This window comes from Ilyonectria robusta (assembly GCF_021365365.1).
Source record: "Ilyonectria robusta strain PMI_751 chromosome Unknown BGZ61scaffold_2, whole genome shotgun sequence".
NCBI lineage: Eukaryota > Fungi > Ascomycota > Sordariomycetes > Hypocreales > Nectriaceae > Ilyonectria > Ilyonectria robusta.
In genome coordinates, this window is record NW_025764436.1 from 629429 (window position 1) to 656243 (window position 26815).

At 53.5% G+C, this 26815-nt stretch overlaps 7 protein-coding genes across 7 annotated transcripts; 3 read left to right on the forward strand and 4 right to left on the reverse strand.

The window, feature by feature from the left end:
- Nucleotides 1-1572: 1572 nt before the first annotated feature.
- BGZ61DRAFT_341623 (uncharacterized protein) lies at nt 1573-2842 on the reverse strand (the record flags this gene model as incomplete). Its single annotated transcript, XM_046239429.1, has 3 exons — nt 1573-1881; nt 1943-2683; nt 2795-2842. 3 exons carry the CDS (start codon nt 2840-2842, stop codon nt 1573-1575), a joined length of 1098 nt encoding a protein of 365 aa, XP_046110367.1.
- Nucleotides 2843-3570: 728 nt separating this feature from the next.
- BGZ61DRAFT_553047 (uncharacterized protein) lies at nt 3571-5456 on the reverse strand (the record flags this gene model as incomplete). The annotated part of the gene is made up of 4 exons (XM_046255543.1): nt 3571-4210; nt 4264-4548; nt 4602-4896; nt 5239-5456. The coding sequence occupies 4 exons, from the start codon at nt 5454-5456 to the stop codon at nt 3833-3835; spliced, it is 1176 nt and encodes a 391-aa protein (XP_046110368.1). The 3' UTR covers nt 3571-3832.
- A 1418-nt stretch (nt 5457-6874) lies between these two features.
- BGZ61DRAFT_440505 (uncharacterized protein) lies at nt 6875-7922 on the forward strand. Its single transcript, XM_046244488.1, has one exon. The coding sequence runs from the start codon at nt 7537-7539 to the stop codon at nt 7834-7836; it is 300 nt and encodes a 99-aa protein (XP_046110369.1). The 5' UTR covers nt 6875-7536; the 3' UTR covers nt 7837-7922.
- A 313-nt stretch (nt 7923-8235) lies between these two features.
- Nucleotides 8236-10438, forward strand: BGZ61DRAFT_440507 (uncharacterized protein). The gene is made up of 4 exons (XM_046244489.1): nt 8236-8472; nt 8540-8715; nt 8766-8864; nt 8932-10438. The coding sequence occupies exons 1-4, from the start codon at nt 8332-8334 to the stop codon at nt 10325-10327; spliced, it is 1812 nt and encodes a 603-aa protein (XP_046110370.1). The 5' UTR covers nt 8236-8331; the 3' UTR covers nt 10328-10438.
- A 777-nt stretch (nt 10439-11215) lies between these two features.
- Nucleotides 11216-14010, reverse strand: BGZ61DRAFT_339671 (aspartic peptidase domain-containing protein; the record flags this gene model as incomplete). The annotated part of the gene is made up of 4 exons (XM_046239252.1): nt 11216-13230; nt 13293-13637; nt 13740-13863; nt 13915-14010. The coding sequence occupies 4 exons, from the start codon at nt 14008-14010 to the stop codon at nt 11216-11218; spliced, it is 2580 nt and encodes an 859-aa protein (XP_046110371.1).
- Nucleotides 14011-17545: 3535 nt separating this feature from the next.
- BGZ61DRAFT_526643 (uncharacterized protein) lies at nt 17546-19845 on the forward strand (the record flags this gene model as incomplete). The annotated part of the gene is made up of 2 exons (XM_046252991.1): nt 17546-17618; nt 17678-19845. The coding sequence occupies 2 exons, from the start codon at nt 17546-17548 to the stop codon at nt 19843-19845; spliced, it is 2241 nt and encodes a 746-aa protein (XP_046110372.1).
- Nucleotides 19846-22582: 2737 nt separating this feature from the next.
- BGZ61DRAFT_341438 (uncharacterized protein) lies at nt 22583-26005 on the reverse strand (the record flags this gene model as incomplete). The annotated part of the gene is made up of 2 exons (XM_046239402.1): nt 22583-25572; nt 25627-26005. The coding sequence occupies 2 exons, from the start codon at nt 26003-26005 to the stop codon at nt 22583-22585; spliced, it is 3369 nt and encodes a 1122-aa protein (XP_046110373.1).
- Nucleotides 26006-26815: the final 810 nt, after the last annotated feature.

Here is a 26815-nt window from a genome sequence, read left to right on the forward strand (position 1 = left end):
ATATGGTACTCGGACGAAATAAACAAGTTGAAACAGACTAGAGGCAGGCCAGCAAGGCGAATTTTGCTGGAGATGGTGTCCGAGTTATATGGAGGGTTGGTTAGAGAGTGAGAGGGGGTTCGCCACACCATAATATCGACTAGGCCAAGCAACCAATGCTCCTTTATTATCACTCCTATGCGCTTTATTGGATCAAATTACGCCCCTTATGAAACCAGACAAAGCTCTTTATCATGTATGTGCCAATGAGAGTATGTCTCTGTCTCCTATTTACCATCCCGCCATTTTCTTTCATCATTCATTGTTCATCGTTCTGGTCTAATGCACCCCTAAGTATCCAAAACCAACCAGGGCTAGAGATGTTGTTCAAGCTGCAATAATGTGCGCAATGCCGCATCTAACTCCGTTCCATACGAGTTGGTTCTACTCCTGACCATCCATCTGATTTTCCTCGTCACGGAGAGCCTTCAGGCCATGGAGAGTGCCTCCCAAGGCCACAATTCCTCCGCTGCCGTTGACGAAATTGGTCATTTGAAGAATGAGATTGAATGAGATTGCGACGCTCCGAAATGGCTTCAGACTGAACATCATCAAGCAACAGCTGATCGACATCGAGCATTTCGCCGAAGATAGTCCTATTATCAAGAAGCTGAAATTGAATTCTTAAACGCTGTTCGAAGAGCTGGAGCATATGATTGATCCTAAAATTCTTAGTCTTAAGGAGCTTGAAGTGAGTTTGAACCTAAGTCCTTTACGCACTCGGACTACTCGTTAGTTACTAACATAGCCTAAACCTGACCTCTAGGACACATTCGAGCCACCGCAAAGATCGAAGCTTTTCAGAGGACGGTCTGCCGCTTTGGGGTGGCTCTGGACAGGACTTTGGGCGACTGGAACGGGTCCTGGGATAGACGCTGGATTACGCACCTGAAGACTTGGAAGCCATTCAACACGCCCATGACTTCGTCTCTACATGCACGTCACTGTTCTTCCAAATGGCGGATAGTTAAGCTTCATCTGTCCGGTTTCAAGAAAAACCAATTGATGATGAATATTAGCACATGCCAGGAGACGGACTGGGTTCCAGCCGTGTTCACACGGTGAGTACGCACCGTCTGGTATGGGAATTTATCATGAAGAGCGATGATTGATGGAGCCATGTTGAGGGTATGAAACTAAGATTTGTAAACACCAAGTGTTGCCGTGTGCAGTTCACGAGCATCCGCAAGGCCATGCCGGCACTCCAGCCCGAGTGGGGCCGAAGCCGGATCCGAGTCCGGTGAGGCGCCGAGTCCGGTGAGGCGCCGAGTAACTTAGGCGACGGGGATGACTTGACGCGTATTTATTTGTCAGCATCCAGGGCTGTCTGGCCAGAGCCAAAAGCAAATTCACACATGGGTCGCCAGTCCAACCGCATATCATTTATACCCTGTGGTAATTGGAACCCATGTTGGTATTACTAGAACAGAAGAGGGACAACTTCTTTCTAGATCGAGACTCCCCGCCATTAGACACGCCTATACTCCAATTCTCCAACACCTACACCTAGCACCCGTCTACTCTGCCGCTCTCTCACCAATCATCCCAATCATCCGCTTGCTTCTTGGTAGCTGGCGCCGCGGTCTTGCTCTTGCCCATGCCCATGGCACTCGTCCCGATGGAGTTGTTGGCGGGCTGTCGCTGGTCCGCAAGGCTCGAGAATTCGTCCCAGAAGCTCTTCTTGGTCTCGTCCAACGGGACTGCCCTCTTGGTGGCGCCTCCTTCAGGGCCCTCGACGAACTTGTTGAATCCATCCTGTGCATTCTTGCCTGCTAGTTGAGCCTGCTTGGCCAACGTGGCTGCTGTTTGCTGGGCTTGCCTGGCAAAGTCTCCCTCGGCGAACTACGTAAGAGAGAAACATTAGTTATGGAGCAGAAGATGATGAAATGATGGGTGGCCGTACCTGTTTGGCAGTGGGTTGGATGTACCCATCATTGACAGTCTTGGCCGTCTTGGACACGGTCGAGGTGAACCAGCCGAACCCCTTGGTCAGAGCTGCCACGGGATCCTTTTGCACATCATCAAAGTTTGGCAATGCGGATTGGTTCCCTTGGCTCGGCCCTGGCGTGTTTCCAAACCCAGCGTACTTGCCTCCCTGACTAGGGTGGAGGCCATCCGGCCGCGAAGCATTGTCGGCGCCCAGTTTGGCAAAGTAGCGGTCGTCGACCTTGACCTTGCCTCCCGGCCCACCACTCTCGCCCTGGGCCGTCCCACTCAGAGGCGTGGTCGTCCGCGAAGTCGTCCTGGCGGGTGCCGGCGCGGGCTTCTTTTCCCCAGGTACGTAGTCCCGGCCCTCGACCTTGCAGCTCAGCCTCTCCTTCCACTCCTCGCCGACCTCGCCGCTGTATCGCTCCGAGATGGTCGAGTCCTCCCAGGTAATGCCCATCATCTGGGTGGCGTCGTGCGATTCGAAGAAGTTCTTCCAGCCCTCGTTACCGCCCAGTCGCATTCGTTCGATCTCGCCGGATTTGAAGGCGTCCATGGAGATGCTGCGGACGAAGGAGATGTGGACGCCGAGGCCGCGGTGGACGCCGGCGCAGGAGAGGCAGATGAAGATGCCGAACTTTGGGGATGCCCATTGCGGTGAGGGCGCATTGCAGTCGCAGCAGAGGTTGTTGTTAGACACCTTTTGCAGAGCGGCTAGCTATAGAACGGACAGAGGGTTAGCACGGGTGAGCGCAGCGCATCGCGACCCAGGAGAAGGGGCTGCGACGGGGAAGGGGAATCAAGCCTGGGCATGGCATGGGTGACGGACCTTTGACCGAGTCTCGGGGTCAACCTCCCACATGGCCTTGGAAGCCATGATGACGTATCGAATGCGATCGAGCCTACGAGTCAAGAGGAGTAATTCCGGTCTTCTCGCGCAGCGGCGTGTGGATGTTGTGCAGTAATTCGATGCCGAGTTGGCGTTTCGATAAAGTGCAGGGAGACGATGTCTAACCAGGACCAAGGTCGCCTGCCCATGCTCCGTTCGTGGGCCCGGTAAGGGGTCGGCGGGGCAATGGGGGCCAATACCGCTCGCCCACGTCTAATACACTTGCCTACCTCCTACCTTACCTTACATTCACTCCCAAACTCCCAAGCTCCCAAAGCTCCCACACATTCATTCCCTAACAGCAGCCACCCATTTTGTGCCACCCATTCGCTGTGAAACCGATTCCCTTGGCTGCAGAGGGATGCACTATGGCTCATCCGGCTGCAGCTTGCCTATGCCTTGCATTGCTTATAGCCACGTTTTTTTTTAGACGGGTGACGAGAAAGCCACATCAGACACCGCCATCTACCGCTCCTTAAATCTTGGATTACCACTGAAACTACGGCATCCTCAAACATGCACCTTCATTCACATCATCGCAATATAAGAAACTTGTACACGAGTAGTTGCTTCAAAAACGCCCGGTTAATGATTGCGCCAAGCTTTTCTCTTCCCCAGCCGCCTCCAGCTCAAGCTATTATTGTACAACCCAGCAGAAGGGTGATGGAGAAAAGGGAGATACAAATACAGAGATAAAAGGGCTTTGCGAGTTTTTTGGGCTCCGATTATGGAGATATTATGATGTCAAGAAAACAAAGTCAAGGCCGTCAGAAAACACCATCCCGAGATCTAAAGAGTTCCAACAAATGCTGGTTACGTCTTCCCGGTCCCAGGTTAGGTGCAACGCCTTTGTTCTTCTTTGATTCGTGTAGCAAGAATCTACCGTAAGAGAAATCGTCGAAATCGCATGCCATATCGTAAGTGTGTTCATTTAGGCTGGATGTCTCTCCAGGCCCATGGAACTTGCCAGCCTAATATTTAAGCGGCAGTGGTAGTGGGAGCGGCGGCAGCGGGGGCCTTGGCGGCCTCAACTACTGCAGGAGCACTGGCGGCAGGGGTGGCGGCAGCCTCCTGCTGGCCGTTGGTCTCGCCCTCGGGGGCGTTGGCCTCCTCGTCGGTCTTGTCGGGGCTGTCGATGGCCACCTTGACGGCGATCTCACGACCCTCAATCTCCTTGCCGTTCATCTCAGTAACGGCCTTCTGCTGCTGCTCCTCGGAAGCAAGGGTGACGAAGCCGAAGCCACGTCCCTTGCGAGCCTCGCCCCGAGCCTGAAGCTTCTTGATCATAAATCGAGGAATAGGTCGGAGGGCGATCTTGGCGGAAGAGGGCTCATAGGGTTGGAAGAGCTCAATAAGCTATTGTAGGAGGTTAGTTGCATACTCTTTCAAGAGCGCAGAGGGGTACGGACCTTCTCCTCGGTCAGGTCGTAAGGGAGGTTGGCGACCATGACCTTGGTCTTGGAAGGAATTCCATCAGCGGGAGGGCCACGCTCACGGCGCTCACGGGCTTCGCGCTGAGGGCGGGCAGCTTGAGTCTTTGAGGTCTTCGTGGTCTCGTCAGTGCCGATCTTGTTTGTGATGTCTGTCAAAGGTTGAACCTCAGAAGTGGCTGGTGCTGCAGCTGCAGCGGCAGCATCGTCGGTAGCAGCAACAGCCTCGACGGTCTCGCCCTCCTTCTTCTCAACAGCACCGTCCTGCGTTCGGTTAGTTTCCTTCCGTCACAAGGGTATCAAGTTAGGTGACTCACAGCACGGCCACCGCGACCAGCACGGCCAGCACGACCGCGGCCACGGCCACGACCACGTCCGGAAGCTCGGCGACGGGAGCCCTCCGTGCCAGAACCCTCACCGTTGGCACCCTCAGTCTTCTCACCAGCGGGCTCGGGCTTGCGAGCGAGCTGAACAGAGACCTTGCGCTCCAGGATCTCCTTGCCAGAGAGCTCCTCGATAGCGCGCTCAGCCTCAGTAGGAGTAGAGAGATCGACAAAGGCGTAGCCGACAGGGCGGTCGGTACGAGGGTTCTTGGGGATCGACACAGACTCACTGCACAGGGAAAGTTGGTCAGCAAATGATTCCGAGGGCGATGGAAGCGGTGGTGATGGAAGCGGTGTCGCAAGGGCGGTCAGAGCAACAGAAGTGGCCTATCAAACAAAATCCAACCCCGACAGTTATGCATGCGAGCTTTAAGGCCGTTGCAATGCTACAAGGACCCTCGGGCATCCTTGGCGATATTTCTTAAGATGCATCGTCGATAGGTAGGCGCAAAACGGACAGCGGAGTCAAGACACGTGTCTCCAGCGAACGACACCAACATGACAAGGAACAGGGGCGATGACACGGGGACCAGAACGAGAACTCGAGATGGGATGAGGAGGGAATACTCACACAAGATAGTTCTTGAAGAAGTCCTTCAACTCCCCCTCAGTTGTCGCATAGGCCAGGTTGCCGATGTAGAGGCGGCGGCCCTCAGCAGCGCTGGCCGAGGCGGCCTCGTTGGCGGCCGTCTTGTCATCGGCAGGCTTGCTGATGGAGGTATTGCTCAGAGTGTTTGCGACGTCATTAACGGCAGCATCCACGTTGGTGTTGGTGTTGGCGGCAGACATGGTGGCGGCTGGTGTGGATGATGGAGGTGGTGATTAGGTTGAGTATGACGTTCGAACTTGGACCTGTGGAGGAACGTTCGATGTGGAGGGATGCAAGTTCGAAAAGTTGAACTCTGGTGCAATAAGGAGGAGTTTGATCAGGGTAGCTTCGTGCCCTAGAAACAGGTTGGGATTAGACAGACGACGGTGCGTTGCGCGGAGACACAAGTGACTGGAGAGGTTGTGATGAAGAAGGGAAAGGGAGAGAGAGACAGGAGTCGTCGCGCGAATCTGAAATATTTTTTTCGCCTTCGCCTTTGGGGGGGAAGGAAGGGGGCGTGTTGGCGTAGTACGGTCAGGGGCGTGCAAGCGTGCGTGCGTGCAAGGTGTGAGAAATGGGAAGGAAGTTGACCAGGGCTGGGGCGCAAAGGCAGGTGCGGCGGGTGGAGGAGATGAAGGTTGCGAGTACCCAGAATGTACAGAGCGGTCAGTTGTTTTATTACGGGAGATGCAGGTATATTGAATCGCAACTACATGTATACAATACTTCATCGAGCTCCCCAGGAGCCTTTGTTGTGGATTCTCCCGTTGCTTGGTCCTGCCTGGGGGAGCTTGTTGCTGCTTTCCAGCGCCTGCCCTGGGCTGAAGTCCGGGACGCACAGGTGCCGTGAAGACAGGTCTACATTTGCAGGCGAGGAGGCGCTCGCTGCGACAGGGGCGGCGCACCTGCAGAGTCCTTATTGCGATGTACGATGTCTCGAACTGCCCAAGTTCGCGATGATGCGCGGATTCGCGCCTCGGCGGCAGCGAATTTCGCAGTTCACGTAGGTATTAGGGCCTGAGGTGTGGGTGTGCGGGCCGGCCGTGCGTGTTGTGAGTTTGCTACGTATCGGTGTATTCATGAGCAATGCGTGCGTGCCCCAAAGTGCCTGCACCCGCACCTGCACTGGGTTGCGTTGTCGAGTGATTAGGGGAGGTGGTCTCTCGATATTGGCTGGGGAAGGCACGTCATCTGCCTGGGTGCTGTCGCTCCCTAGCAGGTCACTCACTGGGGAAGGTGTTAGGCACCGTCCAGCACTATTTGGCACCATTGGAACTGGATTGGCACCCTTGTTTCGTGCCTTTTGGTGAAGATGTCACTGTTTGCTTTTGCAGCCCGTCCTGCCGGTTCATTACTACGTACTACGTAGTAGTAGATTAGATTCCTGAGGGCGCCACCAGCCAAAGAAGGGGGGCGTGAACTCGCGTGAAGGTGCGTGCATCGGCGCATCGGCGTGTGTCATCGGCGAGCAGGAATCAGGCATCACGACATCAGGATGAGCAACAAATATCTGGTTCATGCTCTGTAATGCCATTCAATACCATGTACCTGGTTGATTCATAGCCACACGCACCTGCATTGACGATTATGGATGTTTATTGTTCCTTGAGTCCCTATTGTACCTTGTATCTTCAGCATTGCCTTTTTGGGAACGAGGGGCTTGATGCCAGCGAAGCATGAACCCCCTTTGATTGCTAGGCAAGCCCCCCATCGCTGATCAATCAAGCTTCCCCATCAGCCCAGTACTTGGCCGCCCTTGACAATACAGCTCACCTGTTACACGATCTCAACGACCAGCCACGCGGATGGGAATCTAGCGTGTGTTTGGAAGCATGTCTTTCTCACTGAGCCAGCTGCCGCATGAGTCAACATCAGCCATCTTGGGCATGGCAATAGAAAACCTGATGGTGTCTGGCTCGGCACGGTTCGTTACTGACAGTCACGCCGTGAGTTGAGCATAACAAGACCAAGACTGGACAGTCAGCCGCTGGTGTGTGGCTGCTTGGACCCCCGAAATTGCCTGCTGCCCTGGATAATTTCCTGCCTGTTGAAATCTCCGGCTCACAGCACCCCTGACAAGGTCAACTATAGTCTATTCCTCACGGGGACGGAGAGGGCGATACCTCGTCGTTGGCATGGACCACTCGCGCATTTCTTTTCCATCCTGCACTCTCGACTATGTAATACATGCAACATGGCGAAAGGGGCTCGCTCCTCAATGGCAGGGCGTGTTCAACAGCAACCGCGCGCTTCCACCAATGAACCACATCTCCGGATGAAATGCCCGGCACTGACAAGCATCAAGGGCCCGCAGACGACAGCGGTGCTCCACTAGAAAACCTTCTAGAACTCGGGCTCGACTGTCAGTGCGCTGCCGGTCCCTGTTGGCACAGCTTCGCCTGCCGACCCAGCCCTGACCCGCCAGCCTGGACGGATGGCTGTGGTGCTGGCAGCAATTCGTCATTTCAATGCAGGTTGTGGTCCGGAGCTATTGAAGGCGGAATTCCCATCTGGGCGGGAGGGGCGTTTTGTACGTCGTATAGCAGAGCTACCGCAGTACAACATCGTCATGGTAATTAGGTAGATAGCTGGGCAGTGTGTAATAGTTCCAAGAGTCGGTGCAGCATCTCCGGCCCCGGAGCCTTGAGAATCCGCACCACCGGGGTGGATTGAAGAGTAAAACAGAAAAGACTTTTATGCATAGGAGATGCAAACAATGTTAAAATTAGAAACAACAGCGCATACACGATCTACATGTCAACAAGTGAATTGTTTCAGCACTTTTCCAGCCAGAATCAACGTGTTAGCTTGTACCGACACCGCCCCGATTGATAAGATCCAACCGGCCGGCTCGGCGTCCACGCTCCCCCGCCATTCACCGGGCTTCGGCCGTCGCGTCCCCTGGAACCCCCAGGAACCACTAAACTGGCGCTAAATATGGCCCAACGCCTCCATCTCGCTGCAACTTTTTTTTCATGTGTCACCGCGAGGCGAGAGCGATAGCGGACCCCGGTCCCAATTAGAAACTCCTCCCCCCATGACTTGTCTCTCGACGCTCGATCCATCCTCATCGACATGGCGGTGCAGCACAGGAATGCCCTCATCCTTTATGGCTCCGAGACGGGCAACGCCCAGGACATGGCCGAGGAGCTTGGCCGCCTCTGTCAGCGGCTGCACTTTGCCAACCGCGTCGCAGCGCTGGATGCCGTAGACCTAGTACGTCTCAAGTCCTTGTCCAGCCACGGGCTTCATGAGCCCCCGGTCACTGACGATCAGTATTCAGAATGCCCTCTTGCAGCATAGTTTTGTCGTCTTTGTGATATCCACGACTGGCCAGGGCGATATGCCTCATAATTCCCTCGTGTTCTGGAAGAGACTTTTGCGCAAGAAACTGCCTCCGGGCTGTCTATCTACACTCAAGTACACCACTTTTGGTCTGGGTGATAGTACTTATGTTAAGTATGAATACATCTATACGATCAGGCTATAGTTATCTGACTCGATATCAGATTCAACTGGGCAGCTCGTAAGCTCAATAGACGCCTTGACCAGCTCGGCGCCACCACCTTTATCGATGGCTTCGAAGCAGATGAGCAGTTCCCTGATGGGTAAGTGGGCCGTCCTCATCCGAATCGACCAGTATCCCACCCTACAGACCCTAACTATTTGCTATAGAATTGATGGAAGCTTCGTCCGCTGGGCTGAGGGCCTCTATAACCACCTCCTCCAAAACGACCCTCCACCCAATGGTTTGGAACCAATACCAGACGATGTGATCCTCCCTCCACGATGGACGTTGAAAAATGCCCTCGAAGGCACACACGTTATGAATGGGGGCGCCGATCCTATTCTGTCAGGCCCGCCGCCCGATCAACTTCTCCCAATCCCTGGCGGCTGGACCGCTACCTTGGTCGACAACGTCAGGCTCACGCCGGCCTCCCACTGGCAAGACGTCCGCCTCACCTCATTCGATATCCCTAGTCAGGACGGCCAGCAACTCCGCTGCTACCCTGGAGACTGCCTCACCATCTACCCCAAGAACTTCCCAGAGGACGCCCAGAAGCTCATCACCCTCATGGGATGGGATGACATTGCCGACAAGCCCCTCGACCTGTCCACTTGCGACTCGCTTCCTCAGGATCTATACACAAACCAAAAATGTACGCTACGGGACCTCCTCATCAACAACATCGACATTACGTCAATTCCGCGGCGCTCGTTTCTCAAAAGCATGTCATACTTCTCCACCGACCCAGACCACAAGGAGCGGCTCCTTGAGTTTACCCAGACCGAGTTCCTTGACGAGTACTTTGATTACGCTACACGGTCTCGTCGGTCGATCCTCGAGGTTCTAGAGGAGTTTACCTCAGTCAAGCTCCCGGCTGAGCGGCTGCTGGACATATTCCCTCTCATCCGCGGCCGGGACTTTAGCATCGCCAATGGCGGCGAGGAGCTGAACCATCCGTCCCAAGAGGGCGTCACCCGGATCGAACTGCTCGTTGCACTCGTCAAATATAGAACCATTCTTCGCAAACCCCGCCAGGGCCTCTGCTCTCGCTATCTCGATAACCTCCCCCAGGCTTCAACCCTTCGCGTCACCCATAAGCCTGTCCTTACCCCCATCCACGGCATGCAGAACGCTCAACGGCCTCTTACCGCCATTGCTACAGGCACTGGCCTCGCGCCTATCCGAGCCCTCATCCAAGAGCGCCGCACACACCCCTCCCCAGCGCCGTCGCTCCTATTCTTCGGCAACCGCAACCGCGACGCCGACTACTTCTTCAGCGCCGAGTGGGACGCGGCAGTGCAAGACGGGAACCTCGACGTCTTCCTCGCCTTCTCCCGCGACCAGCGCAACAAGATTTACGTGCAGGACCTGCTGCGTCAAGAGTCGAAGCGCCTTGAGGGCATCATCTTCCAAAACGGCATCTTCTCCGTCTGTGGTGGCTCGACGAAGATGGCAGATGCGGCGAAGAGGGCCGTATTTGATCCTTTTACCGACGGGGCCGAGAATGAGGATGAGCGAAAGAAGGTATTGTCTTCGTTGACATGGTGGCAGGAGATTTGGTAGTCTGTTCCTGGGATCAACGAATATGTGATATCTAGATTTAAATTTATAGACCCAAGAGATGCATGTTGCAAATAAGAATCTTAGCCGAAATGGATCTCAAGAACATCTCTGCCCATGATCATACAGTTCTTAGATATAATTTGTAAGAGTATTGCTATTCGCACACGTTCAAAATGCTAATCGCACACAAGTACAACCTTTTACGCCTAAACTTAGATAGTGCAAGATATACCTAGACTGCACGCCCGCCTCATGGTATCTTATTCTGAAGAGTCTCCAGATTCTACCCTAAAATAAATTAAAATATAAAATTTAAATAGCAGAATTTAGACAATAAATACTAAAAATAAAGCATATTTAATTTTTTTAGGTTTAATATACTAATAGGTATATTATTAAGATTTAGTGAAATTGGCCTACGTACTTAAGTATGCGAGTAGTATTTTAAGTGTGTGCGAATAGCAATACTCTTTGTTAAAGGGGCTGGGCATATATACCACAATCCATACAAGCTTGGTGTGGGCATCCATGCTTTTGCCGATGTGTTTAGGCGGAATCATCGGAGGTATAGGTAGATAAATGCAGGCTTTCTAATTTTCGTTTATGATACATACAACGAGACGCTCATGGGCCATGAAGGCGTTTTAAGTGGCTCATCTGAACAAAGTAAATACATTTGACAACACATTTCATGTCTTCCTGAACCCGAAATCATCCAAATTTACCTCTACCCAAGACATCAATGCCACGCTTTGAATCAATCCTAACCTTGCTCGCCAGCCCTGCCGTTACTCCTGTGTCCGGGTATATGAAGATATGAGATGGGGCGCGACGAATGAATCGCCGTGCTAATGATAGTGTCGTGTAAGGTGAGACGAAGCGCAAGTATCATCGCTCCTCTTCCCAGCTATACCGCTTCTCCGCCATTTGCGGCACGTGAATCAGCTCCGTACTTGGATTGATGCGGTGATGGCTCCCTGGGGTATCCGGTTGGGACATGCTTCGCGAGTGTCCCCTCGGCGAGCCTGTTCCAGGAAGCCGAATGTCGTCCGGGCGGTTTGATCGTAGTTGGCCTGGTCTGCTTTGAACCGGTGACCCTTGCAATCGTGAAGCGAAGCGCACCGCCTCTTCCATTGTGAAATTGCTTCCCAGAGTGTCGTAAGTATTCTGTTCATTCTGCCCATTCGGGGTGGCGTCAATGGAGTCGGTTCGGGTCCTCATCTCCTGGGCGGAATGGGGTCGGGGTTCCCGCGTGGTCCCTGGTATTGGACCCAAATAGACGATCTTGGACAGGTCGATGGGGGTTCTCTGGGCAACTACAGGGGGGCGTGCTAGGGCTGAAGCTAGGGAAGCTTCATGGTCAGAATTGGATCTCCTCGGACCATCAACCTCCTCAAAGCTACTTAAAGATGGTGATAGGAAGGGAGAGCCCGGCGCCGAGTTGCTTCCGGAATTGTAGGTGGAAGAGATGGCGAAGTTGACCGTTAAGGGTGAAGGAATATCGGCAAGTCGGCCGCTCAGGTCATGCCGAGGAGTCATGGGCGAGGGTAATGACAAAGGCATGGAGTTTGAATTCGAACTACCACCTCCTGGTGAGCTTGGAGGCGAAGACAGTGATAGCTGTAAGGTAGGCGGAGGGCGTTTTGGTTGAGTAGGTTCATAGATAGCCTTCTCGGGAGGAGGCAAAATACCATCAGCAGGAGGTGAATACGCAGGGACGGGTCCTTGGAGCTGGTGATCCATCTTCCGCCTTGCCGCTTGATATGCGGTCAGTTGGTGAGAATTCTCAGTGCCCAGCTCGGTGTCGCCATTCCAAGAAGCTGTGTCATCTCCATCGAGTTCCGCCGGAGGGATAGGGGCCGGCAGTTCGTATATTTGGGAGTTGGGCGCCTCGGATGGTTGTTGTTTGTCGTTCCCGGTCTGGAGGCCTGGTTTTGGTGACTTCTTTCGGCGGCTGATCTTAGAGAGAAGTCGATAGAGTGGGCTTTTGGGCGCATCTGAGATAACGATCGATGCCGAGCTCTTTTTCTCATCCATCGAAGACCCAGCCCTTTCGTAGTTACGCTTCTGCCGGTGTCGTTTACAAAGCCATACAGCGAGGGCAACCAAGGCAGTGAGAAGCACACCAGCTCCAACTCCAATCCCTGCCTGTTGGGCCTTAGAGAGCTGCCCTTTGCTCGATGTGGCAGGCGGCGGATAAGGGCTGTTATCTGGCTGGGGGATGGCGGCCAACTCGATTTCCTGAGACGAGTTGGGGAATTTCGTCTGGTGAATCGAGAAAACGGATTCGTCGTATTTTGTAATGAGGTAGGACTCTTGAAGAAATGATCTGCCAAGAATGAACGTGGAGCTGTTGCTTGCTCTGCGGAGCATGAAATAAGGGATAGACGGCTCGCCGTATGCAATCGTCCGGTTCATAAATGGGTACTGCAGCACGCTGGTAAAAGCTCTCGAGGGCAGCGTAATGTTGACGATGCCAGAGAGATCATACGGATCCCCGAAGTTATCGTTGTTGTCGAAGCTAGACAGGACGAAGGTGAAGGAAAATGAGTCTTCATCTTTGTAAGTGGCATACTGCTCATCGGTAAGCGTGTATAGGTCGAAGGTGCTGTTGTATGTCAAGTTGAACGCGTCCGCAAATCTGTCGCAAACCTCCTCGGGCAGCCAGAGGTATGGTGTGGTGCTGTCGATGATGGCGTTGAAGGACGAGTTCCAACTCGACAACATGATACGCCGCGAGTCCCAGTTCCCAGGCGTGTCTTGATCCTCATCGACTGTTACCTCGATTCCGCGAATGAGAGGAGTCACGATCCCATCGTCCCGATTTAGGGTGAAATCAGTATTGTGGTTCACGAATCGCGCTTCGTCATAGCCACCGAGTGTCAACGATACGGGTGCATTCCCTATAATGGTGAGCATCAGCCGATGTGTGGTTTGGGAGGGAGGAGAAAATGACTCGACTTACGGTAGTGAGCACCAGCAGTGAAGCCGAAGCTGTAACTGGGGATCCACCCGAACTCCTTCACGGCTTGTGTTAAAGGGGATTCTGCGACTGTGCCTCCAAAGTTGCCTTGCGTAATGCCCAGCCCGAAGAGCCCATTCAAGTAGTCTGTCGTATTGAGCGTCGCAATAAGCACGTCAGACATGTGGAAGCCGTCGCCGCCGATGGTGATGATATCTTGGCCATATTCACCGTTCCCCCCATACCCCAGATAATTGAGTCCAAGTTGCCAGATGCCCAATGGAGACCATCGGTTGGATTCCGCTGGTGTGAAGACGCCACCGCGAGCCGAGATGCAATGAAGTTCATCTGTGTCACATTCACATTAGCACCCCGTATGACGGCATGGGAGCACGACATGACGGGCGAGCATTTCGCCCAGTCAGGTGTGTGAGTGCGATGGGCACTTACTGGGAAGGCATCCTCCCGATCCGACAGCCCAGAATTCAGAGAGAGATGTGCTCACTAGGACATCAAGCTCTTGCGCGTTGGAACCCACATAAAAGGTCACTGTGGACCAGTTTCCATCAATTCCCTTCCTACGCTGGGGTTAGACGACCGGACAGCAAAGGATAAAGCGAGAAACCTGCCATATACTAGATGGTATTGAGACTGGGGCGGGATTGCGACCGTGGGCGAAGCCTGCCAAAGCGACCGCAGTCGCAAAAATGGTTGCCCACATGTCGTTCGTTGGTGTCGAATGTCCAAAATGTAGAGGCGCTGTCACCGATGTCGTTGGCCAGGCGCCTTTTCAATCATGAAGCGTCCAGCGCCGGCTTCGGCTTCTCTTCGTGTCGGACGTCCGAGGGGCAAGCGGGAGAGCAGTTTGGTTGCCGGATGTACGTCGATCGTCGCCTGTGAGCCCATCAAGCCCGACGGGAGGGGATTGCCCTCGGTATGGCCTGCCAACCGAGCAGTTCGTGGAGTGAGAGGCGGGAAGGATTCGCAGATGAGATTCGCAGGTAGAGCCGCGAAGGAGACAGGCTGGAGGTGGTTAATTAGTACGTAGTAAAGAAAAGAAGCCAAGTCCACAAGAGAGACGCGAGACACGCACATATGCGGAACTACCGAAGCAGGACGGATACGAAGTGTTGCTCCTTTCCCCTGGCCTGTGCGGACCTCTCAACCTTAGCGTACTTGGGGCCGCGGGGAGTGGGCTCAGGCGCAGAGATGGTCAAAGAGCGTGCCTGTGTGAGAGTAAATTTACGATAGTCTGATTCTCAGACGGCGAACGTCCGGTGTCACGCGTCGCAGGGATGCCGGGACGTCAACCGGAAGCAGGAACCTTGCCAGATGGAAACCCAAGATGGGTGGCGAGAGGGCGAGCGAAGAACATTTCTCATCCTGAACTGGGGACCGCAGCTTGGCAGTTCTGGAGATGGTTAGGATGGTTAGGATGGTTGACCAGGGGTGACCTCTCCGACAGCCAGTTTCTCCTGCATCAGCGGCCCCACGCGGCCACCTAAATCCAACTTGAACCAGGCTCTAGGGTCTCGACTCGCCTCACTGGTCCCGCCCGAGAGAGGTGCTGCTTGTTTCAGAGACAAGAGCCACATTAACTGATGGATGTATCGCCAATCGGAGGAGCCTCTTCAGCGTCGATGCCGGACTTTGTTAAGCCAGCCAACTCCAAAGCCACCAATCCTTTTGCTCCTGTACTGAGAGGCATGAGAGATGAAATGTTTACCTCGCGTAAGAAGCACAGAGAGGCCATGAGGCAGCCAGTAGCTTAGATCTGCGTCGGGATTGAGACCGGTCTAGCCCTATCAAATCATGTTTAGCCAAGGGCTCCGTTCGAGACCGTGCTAAGTGATGAGAAAGATTGTAATCGCCCGTGTATGCTTTTGCGGAAAAACTAGGTCTCGCATATACCGAGCTCGCTAGATGAGATCCACCAAGAAGAGGTGAGAAAACAACATGGGAGGATGCAATCCACGCCTATCCGGCCAAAGCCCCGAAGGTCTTGTGTCGACCTGCCTACGTGGGATTGGCGGGGTTGTGAGCATTCCGGCTTTTTGGTCCATGGCAACACCTTGACTTTCCTCTACTTCCGCCAGCTTGCATGTGAAATGTTGACATTGGCTTTTGTTGGTATTTGTTGGCATTTGTTGGCAATAAGATCAACGTCGCATTCCGTTCTGGCCTGGCTGTTCAGTCAGCATCATCTATCTCGAGCCAGGTGATCACGCGGCAGTGAACAGACAAGATCTGACCAGTTCCACTTAGTGCGCGGGTCCTGGCACTCGAGGCATCAAAGCAGCCATGCCCGTCGCCCACGATAAAAGGCGCCCCTCCATTTAACGTTGCAGTGGCTGGAGTGACCCTACCAATGCGTCAGGCGTCCTCAGCAAATGCATACTATGATTGGCTCTGTGATGGACGGTAGCATCTTATTGCCTGCAGTTGGGCGACCCCCGGTTAGTGTCCGGCAAAGAGTCCAGGGGAAGTAGGGTTACCAGCAGATCGAGTCAGTCAATGCATTGATAGAGGAATTGGCCCCCAATCTATCAGACCATGACCCAGCGTCTGGGTCTCAACGCCAACTCAGAAGCCCAGCCCCGCAAGTCATGGACTACTATGGCGAGGAGGAAACTGACGGCAGCCGAGGTTCTCGAATAGTCAAGGCCCTGGCTCAATGAAATGAGATCATAGGAAACTTTAGCGGCGACAAGCTTGCCGACTTAGTTCAGCCATGGCCGCTGCGGTGGAGCCCCATTCCCCATCATGACTTGCAGGTACCAGCAGTTCCAGCCTTTTGAGGCAGATCAGCCGGGCAGGACAGAATAGTTAATAGGTTGAGATGTCCCCGAGCTGGCAATGCTGGCGTCGTGCAGTCGAAGGATCTTGCACCCCTGTTGAGTGCTGCTGAGTGCGGCTACTATCCCGTACGGGCATGGACAGCGAAACCTGTTCAGGACAATTCGTTCCCAGCAGACTCGACCAGCGGAGCAGCGTCGAAAAACCTGCATCTCCACCACACTGTCAACCGTAGCTTCACCATCAGACTGCGCTAACAAACCGATGATAATTTGAGATACCTGCTTTAATGTTCTCACTCGAGTAGTGGCTGGGGTTGGGAACAGGAATTGCTAATCTCATTTCAACTGCCGGTCTGGGTCCGATGGCCGTGCGAACATTTGCAAAGACATCATAGCACTCCGTAAGCAAGTGCCGGATGTGAGCCTCAGCCCAGCTGCTGTGGATGGTCCCTGGAATGTTTGGTCAGGCGCCTCGAGTCTCAATTTCTGACCCATGTGCTGCAGCCACAGATCCAGGTCTCGAGAGATGGGGAGCTGACTGCGGACCGACGAGCCAAGTACGAACCTTGATTTGCTAGACGGCTATGAGCTGCGTAGGTAGAGTTGGTGTAGTGACTTTCATAACTCCAAAAGACTGGTCGGGGCGCCGGCCGCCAAAAGTGATCGCCATCCAGAGGGTTGTGCATGTTCCGCCCATTACTATTTCGGCCGAGGTCAAGGTCAGTAGCGAAGCCACTGAAAGAGAGACTCGCACCAGGCAACACGGGGCGTCTTGGTCAATGTCTCCGGAGCAAGTGCCAAAGTGCCGTCGTTAACCAGTGCTGGAACACGTCGAGCATCCAAGATCCTCCATCGGCCATGCCGCCTGTCCCTTGCTCCCGCCCTGCTGCGGACCGTCAGCCCCCTTCTCTGTTCATGCGCTGGAGTGGCCGTTGGCGCCCCTTGTCCATCGGGCTCGGCCATCGGCGGCGCACGCCACCGTCGTCGGTGAGCTCATGGTGGAAGACAAGGCCCCGAACTAGGCCCCCTGGCTTGCGACCAGGGACAGAGGCCCACTCCGTAGCATCTGCTCAAATGAAGGCGCCGCAACAGGCAAGCCCCGGCACGTCGATGCTGGGATTCCCCTCCCCAACGGCCAGTTGTGTGGGAAAGCCTGCAGGCTGCCTGTTCTGAGTTGGTGCCATTGTTCTGATTTGACCCCCATGCCCATGTCGCAATGCATTGCTTCTCCGTCGGCCCTGTGTCGGTTCATCTGCTATGCTCCCGCAGCCTCTTTTGACTTCCATCTGTCATTTCCCAGTCAATCGCTCGGGCGTCAGTCACAGCGCTCAGACGTCGTCTGGACATTGCAAACAGTGCTGATGCCGCCGTGGTTTTTCCTCCTCACTCCATCGACGCGATTTCGAGGCCCCGCCCCTCGACCCATGTGCTCATGAGGGTTCAGGCAATTGATTCAGCATGCAGCTTCACACTGCCGGGCTGCTGTTGATCGCAGCATTGGCTCAGTCGACGTCCGGTGCTGTGTTATGGGGTAAGTTTGACTGGTTGAGCTTTAGTTACGACCGTGTCCATTGCTAAACTCTACGCAAGAGATCCTAAACCGGCGAGCTCCAGAGCACCTTCCGCCAAATGCCACCACCATTGCGACTCCTGCAGAAGGCGCAACCCATTCGCTTACAGCGTCGATGCACAGACAAGACGGGAGCTCAATTTCATCCACTTCATCCTCCTTAACCTTAACCTCTATCTCCATCAACGAGACATCCTCCTCCCCACCCGTGTCCAATCAACCCGAGCAGTCGTCTTCGTCGATTGCGACCTCCGATCCGATTTCAACGGCGGCCGCCGTCAATCATGACACCAGCCTCGCATTTTCGCGCTCTCAAGCCGATCCTCCATCCTCCAGCTCCTTATCAACATCTCTCGATTCCCTCACGGCGTCGCTTGCCATACCAGATTCCCAATTCGCGACCACCTCCACGACGATCAATTCCACATTGACAGAAGAAGAAAACGGCCGCACGATATCCGCAAATCAAGAACGCCCCCCATCAACCACAGTCCTAGGCACTACCCCACGAGCCAACACCACCAGAGAGGTCGATTCGACAATAATTCCTTCCCACAATGGTTCAATATCATCGACAACCCCCTCGTGGAATGGCACTCAATCTTATTATTCAACGACTAGGCCAACAACCTCTGGACCGCAATCCGACACGTGCACAGATCTCCAAGGGGATGAGCCTGTCACGGTGTATTCCATCGTGTTCACAGCTACCGTAACCATCTATGGGAACCGCAGTGATTACACGCCGCCTTACCCAACTATCGAGACCCCAAACTATTGTGGCACCGCTTCTTCAGCCCCTCCCCTAGCCACTCGCACGAACGAACCGTTTATCTCGAGCATGGGCGGATTTATCACAGCCACAAAGGAACCTCCTCTACCTCTGCCGACTTGTTCCGGCCCGTCTCAGTCAGATTGCTTTGCCGCTGCTAAACCTGGTGATTCGGAGTCGAGCGACGTTGAAAAGGGCAAGCATGGAGGCCAAACCCAGTCATCGCGAAGAGTGACAGTCACGTTTATCACAACTGACAAAAACCCTTCTGCTGTTTTTCCCTCGGATCCAGTCCCTAGGTTTGGCCAGTCTGGGAACGTCCCGGGCATTACAGCTCAGCAACACAAAAGCGCGCCAGCAACCGGTGACGGCCAGGACGATCCTCAAGACGATCATAAGGAGGCGTCGCAAGACAACGCTCACGGCGGCCCTCAGAGTCTGGAGCAGGAACCACAGACGACCTTTGTCATCACGGCAAAGGCTGGAGATGTTATCATCAATGGTGAGACGTTTTCTAGCCTACAACCGGACCAGACAACAACAGTAACTGTTAGCCGTGGAATTTTCACCATCTACCCTACCGCTGTAGTTGGTGAGGGAGCAACGGTGGAGAAGCCACAACCGGTCGGAACAGCCGTCACCGCCTTAACACCAACGACTGGTAGCGCCGGGGGGCTTTCTGTAACTGTGTCAGGGTCAGATGTGGTCGTCGACGGTACCAGAATGGAAATCCCCCCCTTGGGCACGACAACTACAGTGAGCGGCGAGGCGGTGTCGATTGGCCCCGGAAAAGTTGTGGTCGATGGTGATACGATCACATTCCGCGCTGTTGGTGGCTACCAAACTGATGTTGTCGTCACGGGGGGTGAAATGTTTACTGCCGTTGGACAATCTATCTTCGTCTTCCACTCCACCACCTTGACATACGGCCCAGGGATACCGGAGGCATCCGAGGTTGTGGATGACGATACAATTACGATTGGCCCCTCTGGCGTAATTGTAGACGGCACAACAATAGGGGGCACTTCAGCAGATGCGACTGATACTACGTATGAGATTGTTGGAGGGGCTACAATTACCAAGGTCAGTCCTTCGTTTGCAATTATCGACGGCACAACCTTTACGATTGGGCCAAAAGCAAGCAAGGTGACCAAAGTCATTGGAGGAGAAACTATCACGATCGGACCAAGTGGTGTGGTCATCTCGACGATGACGCTAAACTACCCGTTCGGTTCGTCGGTTGTAACGACCATTGAGGCATCCGCGACGGGATCAGATACGGTACCCGTTGAGACGGAGAGGTCGAAAATGGGGAATGACGGTGATGAAGGTAATGCAGGTTATTTGCTTCAGCCAAGCCTAGCAGCAGGGATGACTGGGTTATGCATAGCGATTGGCGTTTGGCTTTGGCTTTAATAGGCAACAAAAGGGACAGAGAAGCGTTCTCTGGGGTTTATTGGTTTGGGACACACTACGGGGGCTGTCGTCTCTGGTCGGACCTGGGTTAGCAATATCATGATACCACACGGAGTTTTATTTGGATACAAGGGGAATGAATGGCGGCTGCAGGGTACACGAAGCATGCCACATCATCATTGCAGTTTACAATAGCATAAAATGCCAGCTTGGCAAATTATCATACAAGTCTTTTGATGACTGTGACAAACCAATGGCACTAATGCCATCCCAAGACATCAATTGTTAAATAATGGGACCGATGGATACCTAAGCCAGATACGAGCAAAGCAAAAAAAGACATTTAGTGTACAGTCCATTGTCATCCTCCTCCTAACGCTTGTCATCCTGCATCTCGTATTCTCAGCTTACCCTGATCCCCTTTTTCGACTGGTCAGTCCAGGAGCTCAGCTCAGCTCCGGCAGATTTCCGGTCAGCTGTAACTCGCGAGGCATATTTTTTGCGGGAGGCGGGTAATGATCAGCGCAGGTGCATGTCCACGTAAAGGGGCTAAGGATCATCTGCATACCAACCTCGGAGTCCTGGCAAATGTCATGAGCTTGAGCAGCCAACAATACGTAGGTGTGCTGCTTTCTGTTGCAAGTTTATAGCATCGGTACCATTGCTGTCTCGTATAATTCCCCGTTGCGATTGCTGTTACCACCTGAAATCCAGGGTGCTGGCGTAACGTAGGGCTAGACATTGTTCTCCTTACATCCTTCAAATCTCCAATCTCTCCATAGTATTCGATACCTACCAAATTACTACAGCTACTATTTGATGCCAATGGCATTATCTCACATCTTCATGCCGTTTCTTACCCTTGGTCACTGAGTCCTTCCACAACGCCAGAAAGAGTTACAAATCATTGTAAACATAGAGGTCATCCAAATTCCGTACAAGACAAGTCAAAACCGTCCATTCCACCACCATTCCAGAACTGCAGTAGTGTGGCTTCATATTAATCATGGAACGGTGGCCTTTATGACTTGTCTCAAGGCTCATGCGGCCTTCCACATCAGAGACGAGAACAGCGAGACAGGGACACCCCTCCCGAAGCTCAACATAGAGAATACGCAGCTTCGTCTTGAGTACATCTGTAGTCACATGCATAAGTTCATGGTGGATGACATCTCCATGAGCTGTGGCACTCGCGGACTATTCGGGGATGACATTCACAGCGAGGATGATCCTTGACACACAGAACAAGATCGTAAAAGAAGAATGCAAAAAGAAATGGCATAAAGACATACAACAGCGAGGATTCCCCGGTCGTCACCGACCCGAGTACTAATTCGCCGCTTCTCAGCTTGACTAAGGGAGAGCGGACGGGATCCCGTATTTTCTAAGAGCTATGGTCGTATGTGCTTGGATCATCGAGTTGACCAGATTATAGCGTGCCGGAGAGGATCTCGTCAAAGCCATTTTTGATCACATTTATCGAATCCCGAAGTGCCCAATATGAAACCATCTAGCTAATCCTCAGATGATTCCTCTCAAAACATTCTTATTCTTTGGGGAATGGCCGAGGAATTTGTAGTCTGGACATGGTGTTACATGTCGCCAAAGGGCCCCCAATTGGGAAAGCAACCACGCCAGTACATAGCTTCTCATTTCTGTTGTTCTGTCGGACAATTCGATTGCATTGCCAAACTTATGCACAGCTGGTATGGTTGTATTGAATCGCTCTCCAGCGGGTCTAGTTTGTTTAGTGAAATTATCAGAATGCGCTGTGGGTCGGCATTAGATGATTCGGGGACCCAATTGTATGTACTAGCGATTTGCACTTACCAAATTACTATCTTGAAGGTAGGATCGGCCTGGTTGGTTTCACAGGTCACATATGCATACTCGTTCAGCTTAAGACGCTCTTCCATTTTGGCGTGGGAGTTAATAGCCATGGCCTAGCTATTTAACTACACCGGGTTATTGGCCTTCTGCGCCATCAGTCTTGCTACTTTCTGAGTACCACGCCGATCCAATGCTAGTCGATACACTTGAGATCCTTGGGATCTTTGGCAATGGTGAAGTCAAGGTTCTCAAGGACCTGTTTGCTGAGTGCCTAGTCATACCAACAGGTGCCGCTTATACAAGTTAGTCGAGACTATTATAGGCGCACAGGCTAAGTGGGCTTACAAGTTTACCTACCGTCTCTTACCATTTAATGGTGTTGTTGTTGAACCCAGGGCCGCGGGTCATGCCTGGTCTGTCTTGCCTAGATATGGTAGAGGGCCATTGCATTTAGTCACAAATGACTTATAGACTGCACTCGCGAGGCAAGAAACTGCCGCACGCCATGTTGTCGGCTTGCATACTCCGTCTCTCACGATAATCTTCCCAATGCTCACTATAGTGCTGGGTGTGTAGCTGTTATGCTAAAGATTTGTTAAGAACATCCAAGCCTCAAAACTTAACGCTTGGGGGGAATGTCGCCATAACTTCACAAGGCATCCAGGGGCTTTTCTTAGAGCTAGTTTATCGACTCGATCAATAATCTATTCGCAGTGTTGAACAACAAATGATAGCTAAAACTGTTGAGGCTGCCTATAAGGGCATTGTGGAAGGGAACATGCTCATTTGCACAGCCCAAGGAGGCACCGGGCTACTTTGAAGCTTAAATCAACTAAAATAAACACAACGCAATTCACACGAGTATAGGAATTCACGAGCATAGGAAGCAAAGCCTCCTAGGCACACATCACCACCTTTGCACTCCCTTCCCTTTGCCAACGCCCTCCGTCTCTAGTGGGGGGAACTCGTCCTGTGGACCGTCCAGGCCAATGTCCGACGCCGAGGGACCTTGGTCTGCCATGCTGAGCTTCAGAGCGAGTTCAAGGTCGTCGTCGTATTGTCCGATGAGAGTCGACGATCCAGCAATGGGAGCTTGTTGGGCACGTGGCGAGCCCGACCCAGAATTCTTGTTCTTCTTGCTAGGTTTGGTCTTGTACGTGACAGCAAACTCATATTCGCCAGAGCTGTTGCCCCGAGGAGACTGGAAACTGTCGGTTTCATTGACACCTTCCATGAGAGAGAGTCGAATAGCCTGTTGAATCTGCTGCTCATAATCATCTTCAGCTTCCGTAGGCGGGGCAACATCTGCAGTAGTGCTTGTCGGGGGCGTCGTGTCTGCGACACTTGGCTCAGGCGTGAGGGTATCAACCGTTGTTCCGCTAAACGTAGACGCCGTGTCCAGGCTAGCATCAGCAGCCGAGTCACTCGTTCGGCGCTGCTCGTCGAGGAAGGTCTCTTCAGAAACCATCTGCGCGTACCGAATGGCTTCTTCTTCCGTCAAATCGCCGAGAGCTCCCACTCCAAACCGACTACGCAGACGAGCTTGTTCACGGGCCATGTGCTCTTCCTCGTGCCGAAGTTCGGCTTCCTCCGCAGCAATGTAATCCGAGACATCGCCACCCTGGCGACGACTCGCCAGTCGGCCGTGAATGTCAGAATGCTTTAGGCGGCGCTTGCGTCCCGTTGAGTGGCTCGTAGAGCTATACGCCCAATACCGCAAGAACGCGCCAAAGGAAACGACACCACGTAAGACAGTCGAATCAGAGTCAAGATAGATTGCGCCGACCGCAGCGTAGGTATCCTCGTCAAGACCAGGATTCATCGTTGTCATGTGCCGAGGCACTCGACCGTTGGATCGAGCATTAACTGTTCGAATAGGATCCAGGGTTGAGGCGAGAGGGTCCCAAGCTTGGACAAGACCATCGCTTCCGCCATGGACAAGGTACAAGCCGGTGAGCGCTAGGCAAGAGACTTCTGGTGACTCTGTCTGTATGTACCGTTGTGGGTTGATACCAGTGTCTTTTGTTTCTGAGCGGCCGTTCCAGACGAGAACAGCACCGTTGTCGGTTCCAACAGCGAGAAGTCGAGATCTGCGACCGGGGATTTCTTCCTCGACTGCGAAGAGCGGGTCCTCTACCAGCGTCAGCAGAGCATTGGAGGAGGAATCCAATGCGCTACTGGTGATAGCAGCAAAATCTTGGCCTTTGAGCCCCATGGTGCAACTATCCCACTCGTGGAGAGGGGCCAAGACATCCGAGGATGGCGTTGCTGTGGGGGGCCATGGCTCAGGCGGCGACAGCTCGGGAGCCTTAATGATCTTGGGATCCTCAACAGAGGTAGTGTCAACGGATCCGAAGAGGGATGGCCCAGGTTGAGGCGGCGATGGCGTATCGACCAGGACGGCTTGAGCTTGCTCCTGAGGTACAAGAGTTCGTGAGTACCGCTGGACACGGGCAGGGCGGTCTTCAACAAGCCCACAGTCAATTACAAAGATGTTCTCCCCAGCACCGTTGCCGTCGTCGCTGGCGAAATCCACCTCCAGCCTGCGCAGCATATCCCATCCGTCGCAAACTCGTCTAAAGTGAGCCGGCTTGTGGCGCAAGAACTTCTCGATCTCTCGAGCCTCAGCGACCATTTGGCTTTTGCTCAGATTCATAGAATTCGAGGGGGATCGAGGCGAGTATGCACCTCTGATTACGTTCTTGTCCAAATCGTCTGGGCGTGCAACACGTCGAGTCGATTCTAAGAGGTGCCAGTAGACTGAGCGGCCAGCATACCACGCATTCTTAGTGATGTCTTCACCCTTGTGACGAGTGTGCGAGCTGGCAGGAACCTCGGTCAAGTAGTAAACTTCACCGAGGGCATTTAAGGCCACTGCCCAAACGCGGGCCGCAGACCTTCGCTTCTGGCTGTAGTTTTCATCAACTTTAAGAGCAATGATGGGCACACCCGGGCTCAGGACCCATCGAGCAGTGATTTCTCCAGTTGAGTGTCGTGGACTATTCGAGTCACACACGATGGCATACGATGTGACTATACCAAGGGTAGAGCCAGTGAGCATGCCTACCATCGACTGGGTGTTCAATGGCACAGCAGATGACTTGGCAAGCCAAGCACTACAAATTGCCTCTGACATCTCGGGGATCTTCGGTATGTCAGGATAGGTATCGACGACGCCCGTGTCCGCATCCAGATAGCGTCCACGGTTCTCTTGGACGGGTCGATAATAGGCTCGGCCGCCTGGGAACCCTTCGCCGGCAAGAATGCCGTATGGTTGGCTTACATCCATGACATTGGGTGTGGCAGCAGGACCCTCGCCAAGCCCATACGGCACGAGGCCAGGGAAGACCTCATCCAATTGCATGGAAGAAAATGGGTCCGTGAGGCCCCATTTCTCAATCTTTCCGCTCGTAGGATCGCTGATGGTTCCAGCACCAAGATCGGATGCGCCGTGAATGGCTCTCGGCGGCTTATTCCCGTTCGAGAAGACGGCGTGGATGTTGGTCACGGCCCAAGGCAGTTTGGAATTGTACGTCAAAACTGCGCTGAGTTTCTTCCCACCTCGGACGGATGACCCAACAATCCCAGACGATCCGGGCTTTCCACGAGCCAGACTCCGGAGCAGGCGGGTTCTGAGCAAATACTCTTTTCTCCACGACGCAAGGGGTGTGAGACGAGAAAAGTAGCGAGCTTCGGACCGAACAAAATCGGACGATGCGTCGGCCCACAGGTCTGTATTTATCTTGGTTTCCAGGGCCTCGTGTCCTGGGAAGTATCGCAGGAAGGCCATTCTCCACGCATGGGAGCTGGTTATCAGCGCGTAGAAGCGCTTCGATACCAGGGCGATCGCGGCATGGGAGTCGGAGTGGAGGTGCGACAGAATCTGTGTCAGAATCTCTGCAGATATCGATCAGTATCTAGTGGAGGGGCGTGGAGACCACTTCAACGCACCATTGGGGAAGTCCTCGAGTTGCACACCATCGGACAGCGGTTCAGAGCGCTTGATGACTTTGAATCCGAGAGCCCGTTTCGGTGTGGGTGGTGTCATGGCATTCTCATACTCGGAGATTCGGTAGCCAGGGGCAGGGGCGTGTTCGCCCAGACTCAGTCCGCGTAGCTCCTCGTCGAGCAGCTCAACATCCACGTCATGGTGGGAGTCACGCCGCGACGCAGGGCTGGAGTACTGGGAACCGCCGCTCGAGCCGCCAGAGCGGAGTCGATCGAGGCCGTTGGGTTCGCGGTGAATGGGGCCATGCTGAGAGGAGGAGGAGGTTGAGGGAACGCCGGGATGAGTCACAGGTGCTGGAATCGCAAGAGGCTCTTGTTGCATATAGCTGAAGGTGAGGAACTCGGGGAAAGGTGGTGACGACTGTGCACGACGTGTTTGCACAGTCTGGGGCGCTGGGAGCTTAGGAATCAGGTTCCGTAGGTGATGGTAAGTTCAATCTGGTAAGAGCTGTCGCTGCGATGAGCTGGAGGGGCGATGATAATACGTTGGTGGACAATCAAAGTTGTTCCTTTTTTTGCCGCGCGCCGCGTTCTAGCGATATGAGCATCCAGACTCCGAGCGACGCTACCACGCTTTGCCGATGATGAGCCGGTGCGACGAATGACGTGCATCACAATTCAGCAACCAATCGGCAGTCCCAGGAAGGCATCGTGTTGTTTAATCAACCATCGACATCTCACGACTGATCACGTTCGTTTATCACGTTTGAAACTCTGGAGCAGGACTGGGCAATTTGTTTGTCTTTTTGCGGCCTTTGCGCTTCCTTGACGTTAGCTGAGGTCATGATCACAACCGTGTGGTGGACGGCGAGCTCTCAATGGGTCCCATCCACGCTTCAAGGGACTCGCCGTCATTTCCTCCCACGGACCGTATTCCCGAAGTTAATACTTTTTAAAAATCGTCCATATCCATCAAGAGCGGGTGATATCAGAATATGTGATGACAACAAATTGCTCTAAGTCAAGGCTGTTTGAGTGTCTCGTTGCGAAGTAGCCCAAGTCTTCCGTCTGAACATTGAGAAGCTCAACCTTACTTACCCTCTAGGTATTTGGAACATTCCCTCCACACTTATCCACGAGACTGATATTCAGGGACATACTTTGGTTTCCAGGTTATCCGATGGCCTTGCCT

What these genes read in the sequence shown, in the direction of transcription:
- BGZ61DRAFT_440505 (XM_046244488.1), top strand. Translation starts at nt 7,537, where the DNA reads ATGCCCGGCACTGACAAGCATCAAGGGCCCGCAGACGACAGCGGTGCT.
- BGZ61DRAFT_440507 (XM_046244489.1), top strand. Translation starts at nt 8,332, where the DNA reads ATGGCGGTGCAGCACAGGAATGCCCTCATCCTTTATGGCTCCGAGACG. An exon ending in GGTGATAGTACTTATGTTAA is followed by an intron (nt 8,716 to 8,765) that starts GTATGAATACAT and finishes ACTCGATATCAG; the next exon opens with ATTCAACTGGGCAGCTCGTA. An exon ending in GATGAGCAGTTCCCTGATGG is followed by an intron (nt 8,865 to 8,931) that starts GTAAGTGGGCCG and finishes TATTTGCTATAG; the next exon opens with AATTGATGGAAGCTTCGTCC.